This window comes from Lonchura striata, chromosome 4, assembly GCF_046129695.1.
Source record: "Lonchura striata isolate bLonStr1 chromosome 4, bLonStr1.mat, whole genome shotgun sequence".
NCBI lineage: Eukaryota > Metazoa > Chordata > Aves > Passeriformes > Estrildidae > Lonchura > Lonchura striata.
This window is the reverse complement of record NC_134606.1, coordinates 17,466,678-17,492,104: the sequence shown is the minus strand read 5'-3', so window position 1 is coordinate 17,492,104 and position 25,427 is coordinate 17,466,678. Positions and strand designations below refer to the sequence as shown.

The following is a 25,427-nucleotide window of genomic DNA, read 5'->3' as shown; positions in this document are numbered from 1 at the left end:
TCAAAAGGAGATTTTCCTGATGGAATTGATGTTTCCTATTATACATATCCTATTCCTATTATTAATAGTATTTACTGTGGAGTTTAGAAATTACATTTTGAAGGGGTGGTGAAAATTAAAATTTTGTTCCTGAAATTTTACACCATGCATGGACCAGTAGAAAGATATACTTTCTTTGGAAGCAAGACTATGTTTCTGAAACAGCCAAAGACAGAAGTTTGTATCTTCTGTGAGTTCTCTTTGTAATTGCTACTCATAAATTTAGCTTCTCTCTCTGGCAACATAATAGAGCAGCTATTGAGAAACAAATTTACTAAAACACTTTGAAGTCTGCCAGATAATCTTGATTTTTTTAATAGTAATACAAAATTAATGAATGGAGACCAGAAGATATACTGTCATATGTCTAAATTTTAGCCATATACTTTAAGATATTTTAGCACTGGGCTTAAAGTGTTCTCACACTGTGGCTGCAGTAGAGAACTCATAACTTTGATTCCCTAAATTCAGCCTTAATTAGAAGCCTCTCCTGGATTGTTGATTAGCCTTTCTTCTCCCATCACCAGTGTCAAAATTCTGTTCCCAAACTTAAATCAAATTGGAAATGAACTATCATGTTGACTGAAATGAAGGGTGATGACAAACAATGAAGGGTAATGATAAACAATAACTTTGAAGGGAGGCATTTAGTGCAGTACACAAAGATTAGTATTACTTCTGATCACATTTAATAACTTCAATAATGAGCTAGAAGAGGGAGTAAATGGTACATTAATGAAATCTGCAGATCTATTAAACTAGGAGGAGCTGAGCACACTGCTGAAAATAGAGAAATAATTCAAGGGTTCTTGGGGAGATTAGAAACACCAGCAGAATATTGCAATGAGATTCCATTTAGAAAACAGATGAATAATATTTTGGTAAAAAATCAACAGATGGTAACAGGTAAAAATCTGGAGAGCTGTAATGCTTGAAGAGATTTAAAATTAAGAACATCAGGAAAACTAGGTAGGAATCTGTAACTGAGCAGTAGATATAAACTGTGAAATTTGGGCAAAACTATTAAAGAATAAGTAAACAAGTAATGACTCATCTTAAAGCAGCTCTGCAACCATCAGTTCTCTTCTGTGTATAGCATGGGCACTGGAAAAACACACTATCAGTCAGATGGTTAGAGATTTTACAGCTTGACTATCAGTCAGATGGTTAGAGATTTTACAGCTACGGAACTTTTTCCTGGAAGGAAACTTAAAAGTTAGCCAATCACATAACAGTGTTGTCCTTCATAAAGTGAATGACATAACAGTGAGCCACTGGCTAAAAAAACATAAAAAAGCCCAAGACTGAAGAAATAAAATATTCTCCCACTGCTTCTGGTAATTGAATCATGCAGCTTGAATTTTTTATATTCCTGAGGAAACTGCCAATGGATTGCCAGCTGCTATGAGCTTTCCAATAGCAGATATATGGGTACAATATCTTGGAGACCTAAAGCTAGTTGCAAGCAAGTTAGCTGCATTTGGGGAACTCACAAAAATTAATTTTGCTGGGAATAACTCTACACAAGCTATAGTGGAGGGCCAAACTAGTGTTACATCACTCCCTGAACCAGAAAAAGTCTCAGCAATTCAGCATGGCAACAGCATTAGGATGTATTGTAAGTTTGTAAAGTGATATTCCATATTGGTCATCAGTCTTCAGAAGTCCTTGATAGTTCTTGGATGTTGAAGGCAATTGTCCTTTATTGCTGAGTGCCTCCATACAGTATTTTAAAGTGAGCTTGTCTGCTCAGGAGTTTGTCACTGTCACTGCATTGTGACACAACACTGAGTGCACAGAGCAGGGCGTTGATCCACAGCTTTAAATTTGCACACTTCAGTAGAAAACCTGGCAAAAGCCCTTTCGTGTAAAACCATGCTCTATTCATTTATATCTTGGCATGTCCTGCTGTTCCATACTTCTGGATCACTCATCTTTTAGGTGATCAAGCTTAAAACAATGAGCCATTATGCAAAAATATCAGGATAAAGAAAAGGAAGATATATATATATATGAAATACAACACAAAAACATAGGCAGGCTCTCGGGTCCCTTGTGAATGCTCTCTGCTGAGACAGCACCCTTTCACTAGTGTTTCAGGGAGAGCTGTCTAAATTTTCCAGAAACTGAGAGTTTTAAGATGTTTGCAGAGCTACCTACTGGCAAAAATGCTTAATATGATTTTGCCGGGAAAATATCTGCTGCAACCTATCAGTTTGACTGCAAATGGTTGTAAAGACACATCTGAATGATTTTAGCTAAACTTGTTTATTTTTAAAATAGAAGGCAGAGTCTTACACAAGCCTTACAAAGTGGCATAATTTCCCTGTTTATGCCATGAATCTGTAGGCTATTTTGCAACATAGCTAAATATTCAAAATCATGTATATATATAATCTTCACTGCACATCTTAGTTCTGCTTTTTAAAATCATTATGCCTCATTTTTTACACAAGGTACACTTTGAAATCCCAGCAATTTATCCTCTGGAACATAATTTAAGTGCCCATAACAAGAAGTCAAATTTAGCTTATTTGAAAATGTAGGTCCAGCATCTGCTTGTTTTGCTGTTTCTGAAATGTTTCCCTTCTTAACAGGTAAATCATATTTACCCTCAGAAACTTGTTGTATTCCTTGGTTTTTATTGCTTAAAGATTATATATATGATGTCTATATTTTTCTCCCAGTCTAACATTCACATGTTACATATTTCCTAGCACAGGAATATTTTTAATTTCTTCTGACCCCACATGCCATCAACAAGACATGTACTGACATCACATCACATTGGCGGGGTGGGGGTGTTTGAAAACATTGCTGAGATGTTTGAATACTTACAGGCACAATATCTGTGGAGATCACTAACCAGAGCCAAACAAGTTTGAAAGAAAACTGAGAGAATACCGTGAGAATACATGGCTGAATAAATATTGGTGCTGCAACATGATGGAAAGCCTGAAAAGCTGGTGCTGGTATAAGACACCAGAGAATATACTTGAGGGAGACATTAGACATGCTGGTACTAAGGAAAATGCTTTAAGCAACATCCATGAGACTACAAAAACCCAAAAATCAACACCATCAGATAAACTTGTTTTTAAAACTGAATTATCACAGAAGCACTTTTTTTTTCTTCATTTATATACAGGTTTTCTCAACTAAAATTTCTTAACAATTTTTACTGCCTTTTTTTTTTTCCTTTAAATGTTTTGGGTTTTTATTACTTGTTTGTTTTGGGGATTTTTTATAGTTTTTAGTTATTTTAACACAATCATAGAATAAACCAGGAAAAGGACTCTGCCCAGACCAATTTTATACTGGGGATATATTGACAAAACAAAATTATTTTAGCATTTATAATATGTATAAAGTCCTGCTGAGTCCCACTATTTGTTTTCAGAATTAGCTTGAAATAGTGCAACTAGCTTATACAGCACTGAAACTATATCTTTCATTTTCTTTTTCTTCCAGAAATTCTGTTTCCCAAGTCACTGACTATGACTAATGACATTGACTATGACTTCAGCAAATATGCTTGAAAAGCTTCTTCCACCAGTCAGGATTAAGAAATCCCATTATATTAGTGCATTTACATAAAATTCACTTCCCTGTATCAGCAATATAGAACCATCTACTATTAAATGGCAGTACACTCTGAGAGACAGTAGTTGATATTATTTTTCAAAAGATTTGTGCCACCCCATTATCCTGTAAATATTTTTTCCTTTTGCAATAAATACTATCCATTGTACTTCTTTTCCTTCTGCAAAATAGTAGTGAGCACTATTGCTTGCACCTGGAAAAGGAGATGTACAACAGCACTTTAATTTGACAAATTAATTCAAATACCTATTTGAAATTCAGTAAACGCAGGTTATTTTTCAAACAGCTTGAGTTTTATGCATACATATGCACACATATATACACACAAATATATGTAGTCTTCCAAACAATATTACAGATGTGCAGTGATATCTCAGGACTATGTTATTCTGGAAATACCTCAAAACATGCACCTGACTCTGAAGCTAATCTAATAGAATAAAATGAAAAAAAATCAACACAATTGTTTAACATAGCTTTCTATTTCTTGATTTCAACCCACACATTTTAAAAAATATTAAAGAATACAGTAGGCATCATGAGGCAGCACTGACCTTTTTACTATCACAAAAGTTGTGTTGTTAATAAAGAAGTCACATGGAGAAATACAGTGTCTCTTTCAATTTAAGTTCCTTGACTCCCCTCATATTTTAGTTTGGCACAGAGTAAACTGAACTATGACATACTGTAGATGAAATCAAAAATATTTTTCCTCCTTCTGACAAAATACTCCAGAATTTTATAATCAGACAACAAAAAAAGTGGAGTTGATGGGTAAGCAAGTTTATTTTTAGATCAAGCTCCTTTGATTGTCTCTTAATTGCCCTTCAGACTAAACTGGTGAATAGAACTAGTAATGGTTGTTGTATGAGCATTTTTGGCTGCTGAGTGATCAATATCCCATAGGAGGCAACAGTTAGAGAGCTCTGGGGATGTGGATATTTGGCACACATCCATACTGAGCTCTTAGGAATGTTTCTGGTTCCTCACATTCCTATGGAGGTATGTAGAAAAAATTGTATTTAGGTAATTAACAGACAACACCATCTACAGCATAGACTGGGGAGGGGAATGAAGGCAACCTTTTATTTTCTAGCTTTTGAAAAATAGATTTTGTGAATTACCACTATTTGGCAGAATACATATAGCAGCTTATTAAAAGTATTTAAAATCTGTCCAATGGTGGTGCTACTACCCACATCACTCTCCTCGCAGTCTGAGCCAAGGCAAGAAGTTGTAGCAATAGAAAGCTGTTACCCTTTATGTGGACCTTGCTGCTGGTTGCAGTTATTTGTTTCCTTGCCAAAGAGTGAGTAACTTTGTGTTGAGTTCCAAGTTCTCCAGCAGACTGTGCTCGACAGATTACCAATTATTTTATACTCTGTTTCTGGCCTGTGTTCATGATCTTAGCCTCAATTTTGTTTTTGTTTGTCTTTTGCATTTTTTTAAAACACAGCCTTTGGCAGTAGCAGGAGAATGACAGGCGAACTTTTGTTGGGCCTCCAAATTCTAGCATGGAGACTGCTCCAGCTCTGTAGGAGCAGTCCAATCCACTTAATGAAAAGATGATGGGGGCTGAAGCGTTCTCAAAGCAGACAGAATCTTTGGCAGATTACACAACCAAACATTAACAAGTTCTCCATTGAGCTTATGTAATGTGTATTTCTTCTCCAAGGTTTACAGTGGGTCCAAATTTATGGAAGCTTAATAGAATGGCAAGAGAGGTAAGATGACAAGAATGTGTCATTAGTGTCCCAATTTTTATTCACTCCTCAGTCAGTGCCTAGAGTGCTAAATCTATCTTGTTTCCTTTCTGCAGAAATTTCATGCTTTAGATGCCTCTAATCTAAATATCTCTCTGATATAAATTTGAGGCTGAAAACAAAAAGGCAGCCAGACTTGTGGCCTTAAACAATGAAGAATAGATGTAATGGTTATTAAACATCTTAAATGATTTTTTTACAAGGATCTAGTTCTTGTTTAGTCTGAGACAGGTTAGAATATGCATTTCTCAATAACCAGATGAGTGTCTTAAGCAGCATGTATTGGTTATCCTATGCTGAACCCAAAAATTTCTTTTATTCTTTCCTTCTTCTTGGCATCCTGGGTATCTTTTTGATAAAAAGTGTACCATAATGCTGCATTCTGACAAGATATCTCAGTTCTAAATCTCAGTTTTCAACTGTAAGGGAAAAAAAATAAAAAGTCATAGTAATTTCCTTTTAGACCTCATCTTTCCATACTCATTGTTTTCCTCCTTTTAAACATCTTAGTAGGTAATTCCCCAGGGTACAGTAGAAGAAATGCAAATTCTATCACTTTTCCTTTTCCACAAGTAGAATACCCAAAGGTTTCCATTTTGGACTATATTTGGACACAGGGTCTACAAACAAAATCAACAAAAGCTTTCCATTAGTCATTGACAGTTGGATCAAGTCTTAACTTCCACCACAAAAAAAAAAAAATATTTAATGAACTGGAATAAAATAAAAGGAGGAGAGAATAACATATGAATATTATAAAAAATGTTTCTCCATCAAAATATTCTTTTTATATGACTGTAACTGATATATTTAAAGATACTTTTGCAGTCTTCTTTCAACATGGCTGAACTTCCACTATGTCATCGGATGATAATAGGTGTTGCAAAAGGGATTTGGGTGTTTTATTTCACTCTCCTTCTCATATTCAAGATTAGCCAAATCCTCGTGCTATATACAAGATTTCTAAGGGTTTTCTAAAGGCTGCAGGTTTGGTATTTTTCCTGCAGTTACAGAATACAGCCCTGGATTGATGCTTAGAACAGATCCAAAATATGTATCATTCATCATGCTTTGTGTCATGTGCAATTGGTTATAGAGCTTGCAATTGTTATCCAGCTGGATTAGTGCCTTAACCATACCTTTGCTATTCAAAGAGAAGGTTTAAAATGAACAATATCTTTGTTCTCCTACAATAGTTCATTGAGAATGTCAGCAAGCTGGAAACACGTTTAAGAGAAGATCTTGTGATTTTTGTAACTTCTGTTTATCACTATACCTGTTTATTACCCTGGAATACTTTATAGTCATTATTTTCCCTAGACAGTGGTTTGTTCTCTCTTTAAAAATAAAGTGATACTAAGTTGAACCTTTTTCATTTTTTTTTCCCTTGAATACGCTGAGTTTTCAAAAGAAAGATATTCATAAATGAAACAATGGAATGTGAACACAATACATAGGGAATAACACTGCCAAAAGAAAAATAATCCTTAAAATAAAAAATTAAAAAAAAAAAAAAGAAAAAAGAAAAACAAGTATATTCATACCAATTGTTCAATTGTTTACTGCCACAATACTAGAAGCATTTGGTGCAAAAAGATTATAATGGATTATAATGCTGTTATGCACAGATCTTTCTTTGTCCCTGGAAAGACAATATATAGGAGAAAAGAGCCCCTAATGAAAAGAGAAATGATTTCTCAAAGGCCACACAAAAGATCAGTATCAGGATTAGGAAAATATTTAGATCTTTCATCAGGCACATGTCCTTTCCAGAGGACAATACCTATCTGTACCTTCTCATATCTACTGCAGAATTACCTGAATTTCTGAAAAACTAAGAAAACATGCAGATAGATGTTTACTTTACAATATATAAAAATTATAAAGTAAAAAAAGTAAATATATAAAAATTGAAAGTTTTTTGTTAGCTTTAATTGTCTATCATATTGAGGTATACACTGAAAGCAAATATACAGCTCTGTTTTGTTCTGGCAGGCATGACTGTTGGAATGCACAACAGAATTTGGAACTCCGTATGTTTCTTCAAAAACTGACATTAACGGAGCTTTGTAACTGAAATGTTAAAATGTCAGAAACAAGACCTGAAACCCAAACCCATGTATCTCAGCTCTGCCCTTCTCTGCAGTAACCTGCATGTACTGCTGAATGGATGCTGAAATATATATTTTCATCCATAACTTTGCAATAGCAAGTTTCCTGTACTGAATTTATTTTGCATCTGAAAAGTTTAAAAGTTGAATGATTGCCTATTAAAGCCAATACTACAGAATCTCAACTTCTATGGAGAAGAAAATATTAAAGGTATGTGTTCTGTACACAACCAACTAAAATAGGAACACTGTAATGACATTAGAAATTACCTTTTTATCATTCAAATTTTTCCTGTGAATCTGTAAGGGAAAGAGGTGATTTTATAAAAGACATAATTAGATCTCCTTTTGAGGAGAGTTGTGACCACAAGCTACTAAGAGGATGGATAAGTACTTGACTATGGGACTAGAATTTTTACAAAAGTGACACTCTATCTGAAAACAATAGTTTTTCCGTTGGACACATAAAAAAACTGCTATGCTTTTCCATTGTGGCATACCTCTGTCACTGTCCACTTAAAGCACTTTAAAATTTATCCTCTTAACAATCATTACAGCTTGAATAATAAGTTTGCATAGTTATTCATCACTAAGATAAATTAAGAAAATGTTTGTTTAAGGCTGGGAAAAAGAAAAAAAATTGTTTGGTTATTTGAGCATAATTCAGGGAATTCTGTGGATTAATGCCATTATCCCACTCACAGCATTTGATACTTGTAACCTCCCATGAGTTCATTCATTCTGCTCAGACAGGCACTTCTGCAGGCACTGTGTCTCTTTGTGTTCCTTGACCATGGTGCAATCTCTCCTGGGTGCTTGTCTCCCATGCAATGTCACTGCATCATTTAGTGAGATAAATGCTTACATGTACTTGTTCTGAGACAGGAACAACTTCAAGAGGGGAGGAAGTAATTAAATTTTCCAAACATTGGCAATTCATAATTTAATTTATTTCTTAAAGCTCTTTCTAAACAAGGTCCATACCAATTAAAAAGAAATAGAGTTTGGATAATCTGTATAAGTCTATTGAATAGGAACAGATTGGTAAAAAAGCACTGAAAAGAACATATCTATACTAAGTGTTCTCTCAGATAAATTTCAAAGTCTTCAGGTATGAGTCTTGCTTAAAGCTATGTAAGAAAATACCCACAACCCTCCATGTAAGGAAAAGCAAAGTGTTACATGACTTAAGATCACAAAACTGGATGATATTTTTTTCCCCCTCAAACTTAATAAGTGAACTAGGATAAAATTGACCTGTGGTCAACGATCATATCCAAGAAATGTCATCTGTGAAGGTGAAAAAAGTTTGACAAAGTCATAAATAGCTGAAAAGGACAGAAAGGAAATATTTAAAAACCCTATAAATGTCACTATGCTCTCCATTTGGAATACCATTGCTAGTACTTTTACAATGCAGTACAGACAGCAGTCTAAGGTGATCAATGGAACAACAATATATCTTAAAATCTGTCTTAAAAAAAGAAGAAAAGTATAATGAAGATTAGAGATGAGATCACAGATCATCCAGAAGACCACCTGCAAAGGAGTAAGACAAAGAAGAAAAGAAAGTCTGTTTTAGCCAGCTTCAGTTTCTTGCTGTTATGACCTTTGAACCTCTAAGTCATCAGTTTCCAAACACCCAGCTCTACTGGCCAATTACTCAGCAGAACATGACACAATCAATGATCTGAAAGTTTTCAGCTGGTTGTATTGATCAAATATATAAACAAAACACAATTGTCAGCTGCTTTGAGTTTACTGCTGATGAAGTGATGTTTAAAACAATTAATGAATTAATGCTCAAACACAGATGAAAAAAAAAACCTTAGCTGATATAAAAGAGCAAAAATATTTACTACTCAAATAATTTGCCTTATAATTGATTTTTAAAATTGTTTGACTGGCAAAACACAAGTGTGAGCTATAATTACCTGCTACCTATAATAGCTTTTTCTTTTTATTTTGTTTTTTCAATTTCTGTTAATTATTATTAAAGTGAAGGAAGCAGGATTGGTGGTGCTGCCAAACTCTTTTCAAATTATTGGTGCTAAAAAGATAAATATCAGAAAATGCAAATTATTACAAAATGTGAAGGTTGATTACTTTTTGTAAAAAAACAGGCAGATGAGCAAATGCTATGAAATGCTGAGGCAGGGCTAGGGACACAAAGGAGTTATGAGCTTCCAGGTGTCAGCTGAGCTGGGGTAGCTAGTGATATTTGCACTCTTAGCCTGGAGCAAATCTGAAACAAAAGGTGTGGGATAAATCTTCAGAGAAAGCACCCTCTGTCAGCAGGACCAGCCCTGAACAAGAGTCCAAGTTTGCAAAGGCACACCACTTTATGAAGAACAACTTACTTCACTCCTCCTTGACCTACTCTGAAAATAGGAACAATTTCAACTTTTAAAGGCAGTAATTTAATTTCCCTCTGACAGCAACAGAATGATCCAGGACTCAGTACTATCTTGACTTTTCAGAAGTGTCTATAAAACAGGGGCTCCTTTCAAAAAAAGATTTGGAGTCAAATTCATTATTGGTCTTCTGGAAAATGTAATTTATGTCTTGCTTAGCCAGGTAAGATGGGAGGCAATCTAGCTGTTAGAAAATAAGGAGCTGAGTTAAAGAAAATGGAAAGGGAAAGAATTAGGCATGAAAAAAATACTATTTAAGGAAAGAGTGAAAACTGAGAGATTAATTTACTGTTAGTTCCATTTTATCTCTTGTAAGTACATTTTTAAATTCTTTAAATCAAACTTCTTCTGCTCTATGTGTATTACCATTATTTCCCTGGAATGGAAAATGTCTGTTTTGTTCAGCAAGTGCATGTTAGAAATCTTGTGCTATTAAAAGATGGTTCCAATGTTAACTACTATACAAAGGATTAAATCTTAACTAAGTAGTATTAAAAAGTGACTCTATAAACCTTTAGGTTATTGGTACTTAAAGATTTTTAAAAGAAAAGAAGACCAATATGAGGGATTAATAGTTAAGGTTATGCAAAATCCACTTAATCAGCATGGCTAATTTTAGCTTTGACTAAAGCTAAAATTTTATGTGTATTTTGCTTTGGGGCTTTACTTTTGAAGGGAGTGATGAATACATTTTTGAGGTAAATTTATCTTAACTGAAAGTCTACCTAATGCTCTTTAATTGCTGAAAAAGTGATTTTAATAGCATTTGCATTTTGGAGAGGAAGAAGATCTTCAGCTGTGCATCTTTAAGACCCTAAAATAACCATTTTATTTTCACATTTTGCTTGACTATAAAGCAGGTGAATTTTATAAATAAGTTTTCAACATGGGCATTGTTTATGAAGAAAATAGTTCTCCTGATAGTACATACTCTATTCAGAAAAGAGCCTAGGAAAACTGGAGCATACTCCAATGATAAAACACAATGACTTGCCAAACTGTCTAGGGCACAAATGTTGAGAATGAGGGTCTTTCATTGACAAAGGCTACCTAAGCAAGGCAGATGCATAGTGTCAGCTCAAGTAGCCCAGGCATTTTAAATCAGAAATATAAACTTGCTAATACTTGCAGCACTTTTACCTGGCTCCAAAGTCATAAAGGTTTCAATCGTTCGACATGAAGTAGATTAAATGGTGGTTATGGTCTTAGCTTAAATGAATTCAAACTATATGAATACAAACTCTAAGCTTCCTGTCCATAGGGAGTCACATAAAATTTGACTGCATTTGACTTGGGTAAGGTGTTGAGAAAGCACAGGCTGGGCATTAGGTGAACTCAACTTCACAAGGCTGTCAAAAATTGTATGGGAGAAGCTACCCTTTATATTACAAAAATGAAGAGCCATGGTCATCATTCCATCGTGGATGATAAAAGGCTTTATCTAGTGAAAAAAATGGGCAAACCTAGTAAAATTAGGCTATTGATTTACAATTATGTGAAATTTGGGTAAATGTGCCTATGTTAGCACACTGCAATTATTCACACAAACAAGGTTATGTTATGTTAAAACATATGGAATACTACTATAGAATAATTTAATTTACCATAAATTAAAGTCTCTTCAGGTACTTCCAATGCTAATTTTTTTCAGTGTCATTAATAAATAAATTAATTGAAATTAATGCAGCTTTGCTTCCCTACACCTGCTGTCATGGCCTGAGAAGGTCATCCCACCTTCCCTTTCCTTTAGCATTTTCATTGTACTTTTTCAGTGAAACCTGTTTATCAGCTAGGATCATAAGGCATGATATACTGGAATAGATTCAGTGCATCCAAATATGTGAGTATTCTGTGTGTGGCAATAATCAGCATCTTCAGAAGAAAGCACACAAGTTCCCAATGAGCAAATGAACTTCATCTCAGCCTATGCCAAGGGCTGGAGAAGGCTTAAGCACTTTGTATGAAAGCTGAAAACTGCATGAAGTTAAAGTCAGTTCACTCTATCTAAATCCAGGCAAAGTGAGTAACTGAACAAATGGCACTTTGGGGAAACACAGAATCTCAACCTATCAGTTTTCCTTTCAGTAGAAAATTTATTCTGTAATGAAGGTTGTGATAAGCTCTGTGTACTTACAGAGGTTGAGTTTCAGCTAACTAGTTGATGTGTTGATAGTACTGTTATTTTTATAGTAATTGTGCAATTGACTAAAGGCTCCCATACATATGTGGATGGCAAGCGGGTACTGATCTTGGTGCTGCCATGGCCACATTGCTGTACAGAGCTGTGTTATAGATTGCCTCTCCTACAGGCAGTATCTGCAAGGACTAGTGTTACAGGGTTTTTTAGTGTTATAGGGTTTTGGCATCTCTTGGTTATAGGTCCCACAAGAAGCCACATGTTCCCCCATGGTCATTTTAGAAAAGTTGTCTTCCAGGTTGCAAATGGCAATTGGACTAGACTCAATGAAACAGATAATACATACTGTACTATTTTCCTTGGCTAAATGTCATCCAGTAATAAAATTCTGCCTTTTAAAATCTTCCTGCTCCCACCATCTAGTCTTACTCAGAATTGCCTTTGATTCTTGGTTTAGATAATTGCATGGCAGACCACTGCATGGTACTCTTTGCTACACCTCAGAAGAAGTTGTACCTCTTTGATTGGAAAAAAAATTTTGGTAGAGATTTTTAGGAGGTATGTCTTTGTAAATGAATTATGCTAATAGATTTGTTAAGAATCTTCAAAGTATTAACTTTTCTGTTATTCATTGTAGACTAGCAATTGGTGAATAGTAACTATGAGGCTCTGAGCCTGAAATTTCCTATACAGCTGTAATTCAAATTTCTTCACCTTCAGAGAATCACACAGCCCCCATTTCTTTTTACAGTTGCTTTTTTTTCCCCTTTTTTTCTAAAGGCATTCTGAAAGGGCATATGCATTTTCACATCTTAACATTTGTTATTTGCATTCTTACTTACATGTATGTGACCTAATGCACTTCTGTGGGGTAGATCTCAAAAACACTTTAAAACTTTGAGAACTACTTTTCTGTATGTGTTTCTACATAGTTATTTATATTACAGCTTTTCAATTAAAAAAGGAAAAAAATACCCTTCATTATAATTTAGGAAACATTCTTAAAAATGTATTTTAAGCTCTGATTAGACCTCCCTATATCAGAAGCTGGTTTGTTTTTTTTTTTTAATGGAAGTATTGTTACTTATGAATAAATTTGTTTAGGTATGCTGTAACAAATGGTTTCAGTTTTAGAGTAGAAGTATCTATATCCATTATAACTCACAACAAAGAATTGTAAACTTTGGAGGCTATGTAAATCTCTGTACCATTCATTGTGCTTCTTCAAAAAACCAGCGTCTAAAAAAAGGCTGACAATTACCTGGAATGTAAAAAATAGGATATTAAATAGGGTGTACTACTCCCAGCAAGTTTTGAAAGCATTCCTGGCACATTACTCCCTCTGCAAGAAGAGGTAGTGTTATGTGAGCTTCTTAAAATGCCCTTACAGCCTGCTGAGAGTAACCTAAAAGATCTCATGTCTTCTCTTTTCACACTGCATCAACTCCAGCCATGTGGGCCTCCACCAGCAGCAGCTCCACTGTCACTCTTGTTTAGTCTATTCCGCCCATCATAAGCAACATCTCCCCTCTGTATATTGCATGTACCCTTTATTTTCTTCTCAGCAAGCAGGACTAATAAGTATTTGTATGCTATTAAAGGTTGCTGCCATTTCTATAAAATGAATATATCTAAGCAGAAATTGAGTTATAAATTCATCCTAAATTCATCCATTTTAATTATGTATTTTAAACCCTTAAATTTATCCTAAGACAATATTGTGATTTTACTAGTACACACATTTGAGGTATCATTCATTATGAGGGAAAACAAAGCTACCTTCATCTTTTTCCCTGAAAAAAACCTAGTGAAGTAATTTTCTACTATTTACAAGCTCATAACTTTTTAACCCAAATCTATCTAATAATATTGTATTCTTGCCCTTTTTAAAAAAATTAACTATTCAAGTTGTGTGGTACTTTACTGAACTGAGAAGGCTCACTGCTTATGAGTGCAAAGCCATTCCTTGGAAAGTCAGAGGCAATTTTGCATTTTTTTCAACTTCAATGCAATCTGGATTACATTAAGGGTATAGAAATGACCACGGCAAAAGTTTTACTGACTAGGATTTTTTTTTTTGTGGCATATATATGTATATATATATATTAATTATACTTTAAAATGAACACTACTGAAGTCTATGTGCAGGCACAATAAGCTCTTTAACAATTAATAGTATTTGCTTTTTCTTGTATAAACCACTGTTTATTACATCTGCCTATTCTCTATGCTTTGCATTTAAGTCTTTTTTTTTTTTTTACAACTGATGTCTTCTTTCACCATTATATTTTTATTCTAACACTAAAACACATTTGTTGTTTTTTATTGTCTGACTTGATTGGCTGACCTGCTGTTCAGGTGTGTGCTACCCTTCTTAACTTGGAAAGGTTGTCTCATAAGAATCTGCAAACACAACTATAATCATCCTTTAAAACTTCTAAAAGTGTTCCTTTTCACTAACTGCAATGAAAAGTCTTGACAATGATGACAGAGCTGATGTTCCTTCTACAGTTGCTGTCTGTAAGTCTTATAAAGTGTCTCTCATTGATATCTTGGGATCTTATATCTCTATCATCTATTGCCTCTTTGCACATGGGCTTTTGGGAGAAGAACATGTTTCTATATTCTTAAAAGCCAAATATTCTCTTAGTTGTCAAAAAACATAGGTGACTTTTCTCCTCTTCACCAAAAATCAATATTGAAAACCATCACATGGCCATATCTGCCAACAGCATGACTATTTGCTGTGGAAAAAACAAATAAATAATCATATGAATCTTTATTAGCTTTTATAAAGAAAACAGCAAAATATCACAAAGACATACACTGCCAGTAGACATCTTTTTTCAGTCAAAACAAAAAGGCATAAACATTTCATGAATCCTGCAATTTTAGATGAATGGACAGAAATACCAGTCAACAGAAGCAACGTCAATAAATAAATTTGAGATAATCCTGCAGCAACGAAAGCTCTATTTAGATATGCTTTGGAATATTTAATGTATCTAAATAAAGCAGCTCAGCTGTGTAGCAGAAAACTGATGCTGATGTAAGCTATTCTGGTGCTGGCATAGAACCAAAATGGCTGACATTTTTGCTGGTCTGCTCAGTTTCTTTATTTAGGTGTTTCTTACATGAGATGCTGTTTTATGGGTTGTTGTTTTTTTTTTTTGACTTAAGAAAAAAAGTCCCTTTATGTCTAAATTGAGCTGTGTAAGATGTTTGATTGTACAAAGTGGTTTTGATCTACTCTCACCTATCATCTCAAAAAGTTTTTCAGTGTTTGATTTATTTACCTGTGTGTTCATTTTGTGCTGGTTCTACTGAATCCAACTAAACTTCTTTTTGAGAATGCCACGTGCAACCAGGATCAGTGTTTTACTAATATTAAGAAATTCTGTCTTCCACTTTTGCTTTGTGCATTCATTACCTCATCGAAGAAACCAATTAGTTTGGTTTCACTTGATTTATGCTTTTTACAAATGTGTTACCAATTTATCACTGCGTTTTCTTCAACCTGTTTACATACTGATTGCTCTTGCTTTACTAATTGTTCTAGTTATTTGTCAGGTATTGAAGTTAAATAGTGGCCTATAATTCTTCTTCATTTTTCCTCAACCCTCACTTAGTCTCTTCTTTTAAATTGTAATAAAATTTTAGCCTCCCATTGCTTTCCAGAGGCAAAGAAACATTGATTGATATTAAACTGAGCAGTAAGCAATAGTACAACTAATAAAATCTAGATCAATTAACCAATGAATTATTGGGCAAAAGAGAAAGTTCTGCTTAAACAGGAGTAGTGAGGTTCCTTCCACCCTTGGCTCACAATACCATATCCTCTCTTAATTCCTGTACTTCTTGCTGTCTGTGAGTGTGTATTTCTCCAGGGTGTGAGGGACAGTGAAGAAAAATGTTGTCAGTTGTTTGTTTAGTGTCTTCAGGTATGAATCAGCTGAGATTAAAGTTCACTGCTTCAGCCAAACTAGAGCTAGGACTACAACATCAGCGCTAAGGCTGTATAGCAAGAAATAGATGGCAAGAGCCAAAAATTATGTAATCTTTGGCTTTATCCGTGAGTGTCATGGCTTAATCCTGCTCACCACCTAAGGCCCAAACATCTGCTTGCTCACTGCCCTGGTGTAAGATAGAGGAGAAAACTGGAAAGGTAAAAGAGAAAACTCATGGGTTGAGATAAAGACAGTTTAATGGAAAAGCTGCTGTCTTGGTTTGACAAGACAGGAGTCTGTGAAGGAGGGCTAAAGCCTCCTGTGCAATGGAGAAGGTAAACCCCCTCCCTCCAAATTACTAGGATTTTTAAATTAAAAGGCTCTCAGGCAAAGATATGGGAATGGGAGTAACAATTCTTTACTAGGAGAAAACTAGATAACAATTTAAAAAGGCAAATGCAATCGGTACAAACAAAACTAGTGATAAAGTCCACAACCTGAGGATTCGGGGTGTTGGTAGCAGTCCGGTTGGGATGATTGCTCCTCTTGCAGTGGCTGATGAATTGCAGCTGCAGTGGTGATCTTTAGAAGGGTATAGTTTTTCTCTGAAGATCTGGTGGCAGTTGGGCCGGTCTTCCTCTGCGCCGGGGCTGCCTCCGAGCTCCGCCGCCGTCGCCTCACCGTGCTCCAGCTGCTTCTCTGGGAATTCCGCCGAAGGAGCTGCTTCTCCGCGAAATCCCGCAAAGAGAGAGAGAGCTGCTTCTCTGGGAGTCCCGCCAAGAGAGAGCTGCTTCGTCTCCCCAAAAGCTACCCCTTTATTCAATAAAAGAGTGCTTGGCTTCCCCCTCTGGGTGGAACATCTCACAATGGGATGGTGTTACGTTACCAGCCCTTCATTGAATCAGTCAATGGCCCATTAACAAACCATTACCTCTTCGGAGCAAACCATTGTTCTTGAGAGATAACAAACCTGCCCAACCTTCAACAGATGGCAAATAGAATACAAGCTTATCTTACAACGCAGGACAGCTGCCCACCCAAAAAAAGCAAGGAATTAATTCACCACTTCCCATGGGCAGGCAGATGTTTAGTTAGACATCTCCAGGAGAGCAGGGCACCATCAACACTGACTATCACTTCAAATGTGCCTTGCTTCCTCCTTCTCCCCCAACCTGTGCCTCGCGTCCCCTTTTTCCCTTCAGCTTTATATGCTGAGCATGATGCCACAGTATATGGAATATCCCTTGAGTCAGTTGGGATCAGCTGTCCTGGCCATGTTCCCTGACCGTTCCTTGTGTGTCTCCAGACTCCTCACTATTGGGGTGGAGTGAGAAGAAAAGGCCTTGATGCTGTGTAAGGATAGCTCAGCAATTGCTAAAACATCCCTGTGTTTTCAATACAGGTATATCTGAGCATGGTACCTAGACAAAGAACTGAAGGTAGATCTATAAACTAACAGACAGTTCAGTGGGCTCCTGTTCTCAACGTGCAGTCGCTGAAAAACAAAACACAGTAATGGGAAATAATGGTAAATAGGAACAAAGAAGTTGTATGGCATTGATGAGGCTAGTATTGGAATACTGTATATAGTTTTGGCAACTGTTTTTGGGTGGCATGGGGGTTGAGAACTGGAGGGACTAAAGAAGAGGTCCACAGAAGGGAAGATCTTTGTAAGACAGAGATGATTTAGCTTTAAAAAGACTGCAAGATGTTATGATTTCAATGTATTGTTACATAATTCCTGTGCATTAGATAAAGAGTACTGAATAATGCCTTTATACTAGTTTTTTAAAAAGCACAACTGATTTTTAAAACTGAAGGTGAACAGTCACTGGAAATAGATTACTAAAAGAAGCAATAAATTCTCTAGCTCTGGATGTTCTCAGAAATATCTTTATAGAGAGCTTCAATCAGTTACAATCCAATGAGTTCAATATGGACTTGTGATGGCTTCTTATATGTTAGACTATATGACTGAACAGTTTCTTCTGACATTAATTTCAAGGATTCTTGACCCTTTCTCCAATGAAGAAATATCTCAGTTCTCTTACCAAAACACTCTGATGTCAATTATTGCTCATGGCAATGCAGTCTTCATCAAGGTCTACAGGCAATGTTATTGCAGCTTCTCACATTTGTTGCAGAGGATGACAAGAGATATAGTCACTTTTAGATCATCACTGTGGGGATCATGATTCATTTAAACAAGAAAAGTATTTAAAATTTTTCAATATGGCATCCATTCCTGAGAGCCGGTTGTTTTGCAAACTAGAAATTCCAAATCCTACTTATAAATTTTGACTCACTGGTTTTAATGAACTGCTGAATGTCAGCTCCTTCAGCCAATAGGGACACCTTTTCCCACACAAATATGTGATATTTTATTATCATTATTATCTCCAGATAATGCTAATTACACTGGAAGAAAATGGGTGAGAATCTTTATTATTGCTATTAGCAGAGACACTCAGCAGAATGTGATTCACAGGTATTCAGAGCACCTAGTAAATAGATTTTAAATTAAACAAACTCAGTCTTTAACACTAATTTTAATGGAAAAATATGAAACAAAGATCAGATCTGCTGGGAAAATAGGCAACCTTTTAAATTAATGTTCCATGAGCCACAATTAATTTAGATTTAATAGGACAGTTAGTGTATGTTATATGAATACTGATTATTAAACACTCATCAGATTAAAAGTTATGTAATAGATTCATAACAGTGAAATTGATATGGACCTATTGCACTGTCATAATACTCTGCAAATATGTTTTAATATGTAACTGCTATTTGTTTAATATATAATAACTGTTTAATGAAGTTTAAATTATTACTTAAACCTCAACTGCCTACAAGAGACAATTTGAAATATGTTTATTATGCTGTTTTAACATGATAAAATCACATTATTTTGGAAAAAAAAAAAAAAAAGCAGTCTGAGGGACCTGCTTGAACAAAAAGTTTTCCCTGGATAGTTTCACTGCCAAAACTCCCATGGAAGTGCCTAGATGTCAGGATGATTAAGTACTCAAAGAGCAGAATCCAGAAATTTTGCTGATGTTGACATCAAAATGCATTGTTTTCTCCATTTCCTCCTGTCTTGGGAAGAAAAACTTTAATGATGTATTAATTGCTATTTATTATGCTTCCTATTCCACTTTTTATGCCTTGTAATTGTTTACCAGAACTATAAATAATCCTATGGATAAAATGTACTGGGAGATGAGTACAAGTCTCATTGCAGATTGTTTAGACTGTAGTTTTATTTAGAAATTGAGGGTGCCACAGAGATCACTTCGATGACACAGCTCTGCAACCAGGCAGGCAGCTATAACCTACTGCTGTGGCTCCACCTGCTGAAAGGTAAGGGTTTGAGTTCTGAAGGAGTGCCACTGCAAGGCACGGTGCTTCTCCCATCCACTGACTGCTTTTTTTGCATCTCTGCATGGTAGGGCTGTGCCATGTGCCATAGTCAGCATACCTGCATCTTGGGTACTCGACAGCAAGGATGCCAACCCCTGTCTCACAGGCAGCATCTTACTTATGGTCATCAGCGTGCCCATGACTCCTGCTCCATTGCTGTGGGTACAACTGCGAGTCCAGGGGAGCTTGTTATCATCCTCCCTTTTTGCTTTTCTGACTATTGCTCAGGCTTGGCTCAGTCCTGCAGCATGTTGTCTGAGCTACAGTCCTGTATCAGTGTGGGACTCAGTTGTCACTTGCCTCTGGCCAGTTTAGTCTTCTTTATTTTTGTTATCACAATAGTGTTTTCCTTCCTGTTTTTCCATCTAAATTTTCTCCCTGAGTTCGAGATACCATGCAGGGAAGAAAAAGAGAATCTCTTACTTCAGGCAATATTATACAGCCAATAAATCTGGGACTTTTCTACAGTTAATGTTCTACAAAATCTAAGGTGAAAAGATCTGGGAATGAAGGAAATACTTCAAACTATTCCTCTTCAGGAAGCTTAACTTCTGAATCATTGGAATTGCTTAAGCATCAGACAGCTTTTCTTTCATATGCACTGTTCACACAACAGTGCAAATACCCATCTGTCTACCTAGAACACCATCACCTTCTTTTAAGCCATAAGCACTGTTATATTTGTAATGAAGTAGTCCAGGTTTTGTTTTTCATTATAATTTTTCCTCACAATTCTGAGTTTTTGAAACCTACCTACATTACAACATCTATTGAAATATATAATGAAGTATAACAATGAGTAGAAGGAAAACTATTTTATTTCAATTTTTATTAGTATATTATTGCTTAGAAACCTGTAAGACCATTAATGCTTAGTAACAATGAAAATATTTTCAAGAGGAGCTAGAATGACAGTTACACATTTTAGAAAAATTTTAATGCTAGGTTGTATGAAAACTATATTGATCTCTTCCTCTTCCATGTGAATATACATTTTTATGGCTTTATCTTTATTTTTGTGAGAAATCATGTAAGATATATAGAAAGGCAAAATGTTTCAAAATTATAGGAAACAATTATTTGAAGTTTAAATACACAAAATATGCTAATGGAATTTGTATGTTAAAAAAGAAACCTTGTACGACATATTTTTTAGCCATTCAGAGTGCTTTCTAAAATTTAGGGATGGAACTGTATTTCAAAGTCAGTGCTCCATCTATAATTATAGTCTAAAACAGCAGAGAAGGAGTGAGATCCCTGTATGAGTCTACTGAATCCAGACAGAATGGGTTTTTTCCTTCAGTCATGGCAAAGAAAATTAAAATCAAGCATGAAAATATTCAAGGACTGACTGCCCTTTCCACAGAAGTGAATCTGGTGGTATTTCAAGTTCTAATACACAAAATTTCAGTGTATAATTCTAAATTAATTTGGGATTATTGATAACCAAACTCAGGGATCTCTAAATAAGCAGTTTGGAGAACATTCTTTTAAGCATTTCAAAAAAGTTTTCCATAAGAAGCATACAAACTAAGTCAATGGATGTTTGGCATTCTGCCAAAGTATAAGTGAAATATGTCTGTTTAAAGAGCAACCAGGTAAAGGGAAATAATGTTTCTCCTCAGACTCCCAACAGAGGCTAAAAACCTCCATTTTCCCCATTATACTACTTAAGCTGAAGGTCTTTGACCCTTGACTGCTGCAAACTGGGGAGAGAGGCTTACAAAGAATACCTCTGTGTCTGAGAACAAATGGAGAATGTCCATGAAAAACATTAGCCAAGCATCTGGGAATACCTGTGTATTTCACACTGCAGAGCTTGGGGTAACTCAGTGAACTGGCTGACAGAGGCAGGGGTGCAGTAGTACAACCTGCAGCTATGTAAGAAGTTGTATAAAGGTGACTCTCTGCCTGCTTAGATTTCATGATTACCAATAGCAAGCCAGCATGTGTCAGCAGTTATCATCACCTCCCTGTACTTGGAATATCAAATACCACAGTATTGCAGACACAGCTGAGGGCAACCAAATGCTTCCTCTTTCTTGATAATTGCTGTAGCAAACAAAATGTAACTGATAATGTCCCAATCCATGAAATGTGGTTGGTAAAAAAACTCTGTGGCAGCGAGGAAAAAACTCTGTAAGATATGAAGGTAGAGGTAGCTTGGGAGTCCCATGAGAGAAGAATTAAGGAGCAACCATTTCAGTGAAGATGGTAGTTGATGATAGCCCAGGAAAACGTGCAGGGATGTAAAATAACGGATGATAAAAGAAAAGGAGTTAAGCAAAGAAAAGAATCAGAATGAAAGACAGACATAATGTAAAAGTTCCTATTTACTTCTCTGACCTGAGGACAAATGAAGAACTTGAAATGCTGCCTTTGTTTATACACAAACACTGATAAGAATTTAGTTGCCTTGCCCTCTCTCCCACACACTTCTTCTTATATATATACTGGATACAAATAGTTGCTAATTAGTAGACTAGAAAAAAGGGAGAAAAAATTGTCCATTTCTGTGGTTTTCCTTTCCTTCATAAAATTTGCCATTACTACATTCAATTTTGAAAAGTAATTTAAAGTGAAAAAGTAATTTAAATTTTATGAAGGGAAGGGAAACCACAGAACTGGACAAAATGTGCTTGTTGGCATTCTGAAAACAAAACACATTCAAAAAAGTTCAAATTACATGGCTCACTGCAAAGAAAGCATCACTAGCACCAGCATTACCAACACTGGTGGAGGGGATTGAGGGAAGGAAAGTTTGAAGATTTTTCAGTGCACAGAAAGAAGCAAGAATTGCAAAAAGAAGCACTATTTTAAAGTAGCTGCTACCCCAGTAGCCAGTGAGCTTTGGGAACAATTTGCTTTCTTTTTTGTATCTATATCAGCTACTATAATAAAAGGTATTTCATCCCCCTACAAATCTTGTATGTCTTGAAGTTACATAGGTTGATTTACTTTGCTGCCCAGGTGGGAGGTTTTACTCTCTTCCTGCCCACTCTTCAGCTCTGACATTCTTTTAACCCTTTCCTGCCTTGACTCAACTCAATAACCTGGCAGAAAACTAAACACAAAAAAAACTTTGCTGTTAAAGTGGTTTGTTGAACAATCAGGCAATTACAGCAGGTGGAGCAAGAGTGAGGGCATATATCCTAAAGGAGCTATTGAAAGATAGAAGCATCAGAACTTTCTGGTTTCTGAAGCAGCTATACTATGTAGCTTTGCTCTTATATCCTTAGACCACTACAGCTACAATAAAAGTAGTGACCTAATAAACTCAGCATAGCTATACTGCAGTTCAAAAAACCCCAAACCCTTGCATGAAATTTGTTAAGTGACTCCTGTGGGACATATGTTTTGGATTAAGGGCTCTACTGAGACAATGTAAGAAAAAGCATTTTCAAATATTTGGCACAGAATGGAAGTTGTAGTAATTTGCATGAAAGAGGAAAGATGAAGGGACAAGCATAAGCCTTCAAGAAGAGACTTGTGCTTGAGGCCTTCAAGCTTTTTGAACACAGGTGAGGAACAGTGGAATTAGATTCACTAACAAACTCAGAAGAAAAATCAACAGAGACCAAGACTTGTAGGTTTCCATAGCAGCAGTTTAAACAGAGGCATAATTTAAAATTGTAGTTTTGCAACTGGCATCCATAGTTAGACATCTTAGTAGGAGTAGTTTCAGCAGAGATGAAAGAACAGAGCAAATAGTTCAGAAGGGCAAATGATACACAAATCGGTACATTAGAAAGGAATTGGACATGACATAAAGATGAAAAGCAGTAACAAAAATTTGTATTCCAGGATTTTAGGAAAATGGAAAATTACGATGGGCTGTGACCACAGACATCAGAAGCAACAGTTCATTTCCACCATCATCATCTTTACATTATGCGACCACATGGATCATCTCACTGATACAACTGATCAGAACACGCATTGCCACAAACACAAGACAAGGCTGAGGAGCAAGCAGCTTGAGAAAAGCATGAGAATGTTTCTTTCAGTAGCACTGAAGTGCAATATCTTCTCTATGCTGAAACTGTGGTGATGCTAAACCAAAATTTTGGTTGGATCAATAGTCTAAACTGGCATTTATTGTCTGCAGTGCCAGAAGAGGCAGTTTTATGCCCTACCTCCATGCTGATCCACCACTCAGCACAAACTTTTTATGTGGCTGTGCAGAGAATTGGGTCATGTTACTGATGTAGGTAAAGGTTCTGGGAAGAAGGTAGCCAAAAGAGAAGAACTGTTTAACCCAGCACTACTTCTGAAGGAAAATGTATCTCGGGCCATGGTTTGATTTGGTTAATCCAGCTTTACAACTTCTGGTGTCAGATCAAAAATTATAAACTTCTATGATAAAAAGCACCTATCCAACACAAATTAACAGTACAGTTTAAATTTGTTTAAAACAGAGCCTAAAAAGAAAGAATTACCTGTACACTGGTGAATTTCATGCAAATTAGACCTCTCTTCTCTTACAGTTAGTATAACTTCAGCATAAGAACAAAAAGGCATTGTCAACTTTGCATTTTGTGTTTGACCTAATTTAGTTCAAGTGTAACAGTGGCCTCGCATCTCACCCAGATCAGGTTGGTCCTGTTGAGCGACTCAGTGGCACACAAACATCATATTAAAGCTCAAGGACCAGTGTCTTCTTTGCACTTTGGTCAACAATTTCAGTACTTAGAAGATGTTTCATTTGTAAGAGGACACAGAGTCTAGGAGTAATGGGTGATTGTGAAGATTTTACTGTAATCTTGTTCCTCTTGCTCCAACCCACAACTCCAATGGTTTGCCAGAATCTTTTGTTAGGTTACATTTAAAACTGAGTTACAGTCTGAGTGTTCAGCATTATTCAAAGGCATCTTAGGTTAGAGATTTCATAAGACTCATTTTGGCAGTCATTTCTGACAAAATCTAAAATGACGTTTCTGGGTAATTGCAGGTAGTTTGCAGGGTGTCATTTGCCAGCTCTGTTCTCAAAGGATGGGGCACTGTGAGTTCTTGGTTAGTTACCAGAACTTCCTTTGGGTTCTGCAAAATCTTAACCAGTGCCTGCCACTTTTTGTAATTGTATTGTTAGATTGTTGTTATTATCCTCACACCTACCAAAGACATAGAACATACTGAGAGTTTCAGCTGTCATTGGCACGAAAGTGTTTGTGCCTGGCTGCAGAGAAATGTGAGAACATGACCTAATTACACACCAGAAAGTAGTTTCAAGTGTGCCATGAAAACACACAGTGTAGGTAGGTGGAGTTTTGTGTGTGTGTGTGTTTTGGTTTTTTTATTAGTTGAGGTAAATTATATTCAAATAACTTCTGGCTTTCAAGTGGGAATAATTGGTTAACTCGTTTTACAGGGCCAATTTGAGAAAAGTTTTAACTTAGCGTTATGAATTTTGAAGCCATTCAGCACCTAGGCAGGGGATTGTCTTTCCTCCATGAAGCAAGAACAGCAACAGCCCTCCTTGTAAGGCTAAGGAACTGGAGCAGGAGGGCAGGAGCCAAGTCATGGAAGCAGAGGGGAGGGAAGCCAGGGCTCTTTATGGAGGAGGACAGGGCTCACCGGGACTCACCGGGCCCCTCAGGCTGCAGCACGGCAGCGCGCCCAGCCTCCGCTCTGAGGGCACGGCCGCCACAGACCCGCCCGGCCCGGCGCCGCGCATGCGCGGGGCGCTGCCGCCACCGGCGCGTGCGCACTGGGGCCGCGGCCCGGCGGGCGCGCTCGGTGCCGCGGGTCCGGCCCCGGCGGGAGGCGGCGCTGCCGCCGCGCTCGGCCCGGCACGACCCGCGCCACACAAAGGCGGCCCGGCCGCCACGGCTCCTGCCCGCCCGCCGCTCCCGCGGCACCGCATGGCGGCGGCACCGCCCCCGCGGGGCTAGGCCGGGGCGGACCGGAGCCCCCTCCCTCCCTCCAGCTCTCCCGCCCGGCCCGTCCGTCGCCGGGAGGAGCGGAGCAGGGTCCTGCGCGGCCCCGCC

At 36.8% G+C, this 25,427-nt stretch overlaps 1 protein-coding gene across 1 annotated transcript in view; it reads right to left on the bottom strand.

The window, feature by feature from the left end:
* The window catches only part of LOC144246129 (cytosolic beta-glucosidase-like), a 32,539-nt gene extending 13,035 nt beyond the window's left edge, over positions 1 to 19,504 (bottom strand). Inside the window, 1 exon segment of the mRNA XM_077782578.1 lies at positions 19,499 to 19,504. Coding sequence (XP_077638704.1) covers positions 19,499 to 19,504 — 6 coding nt within the window.
* Positions 19,505 to 25,427: the final 5,923 nt, after the last annotated feature.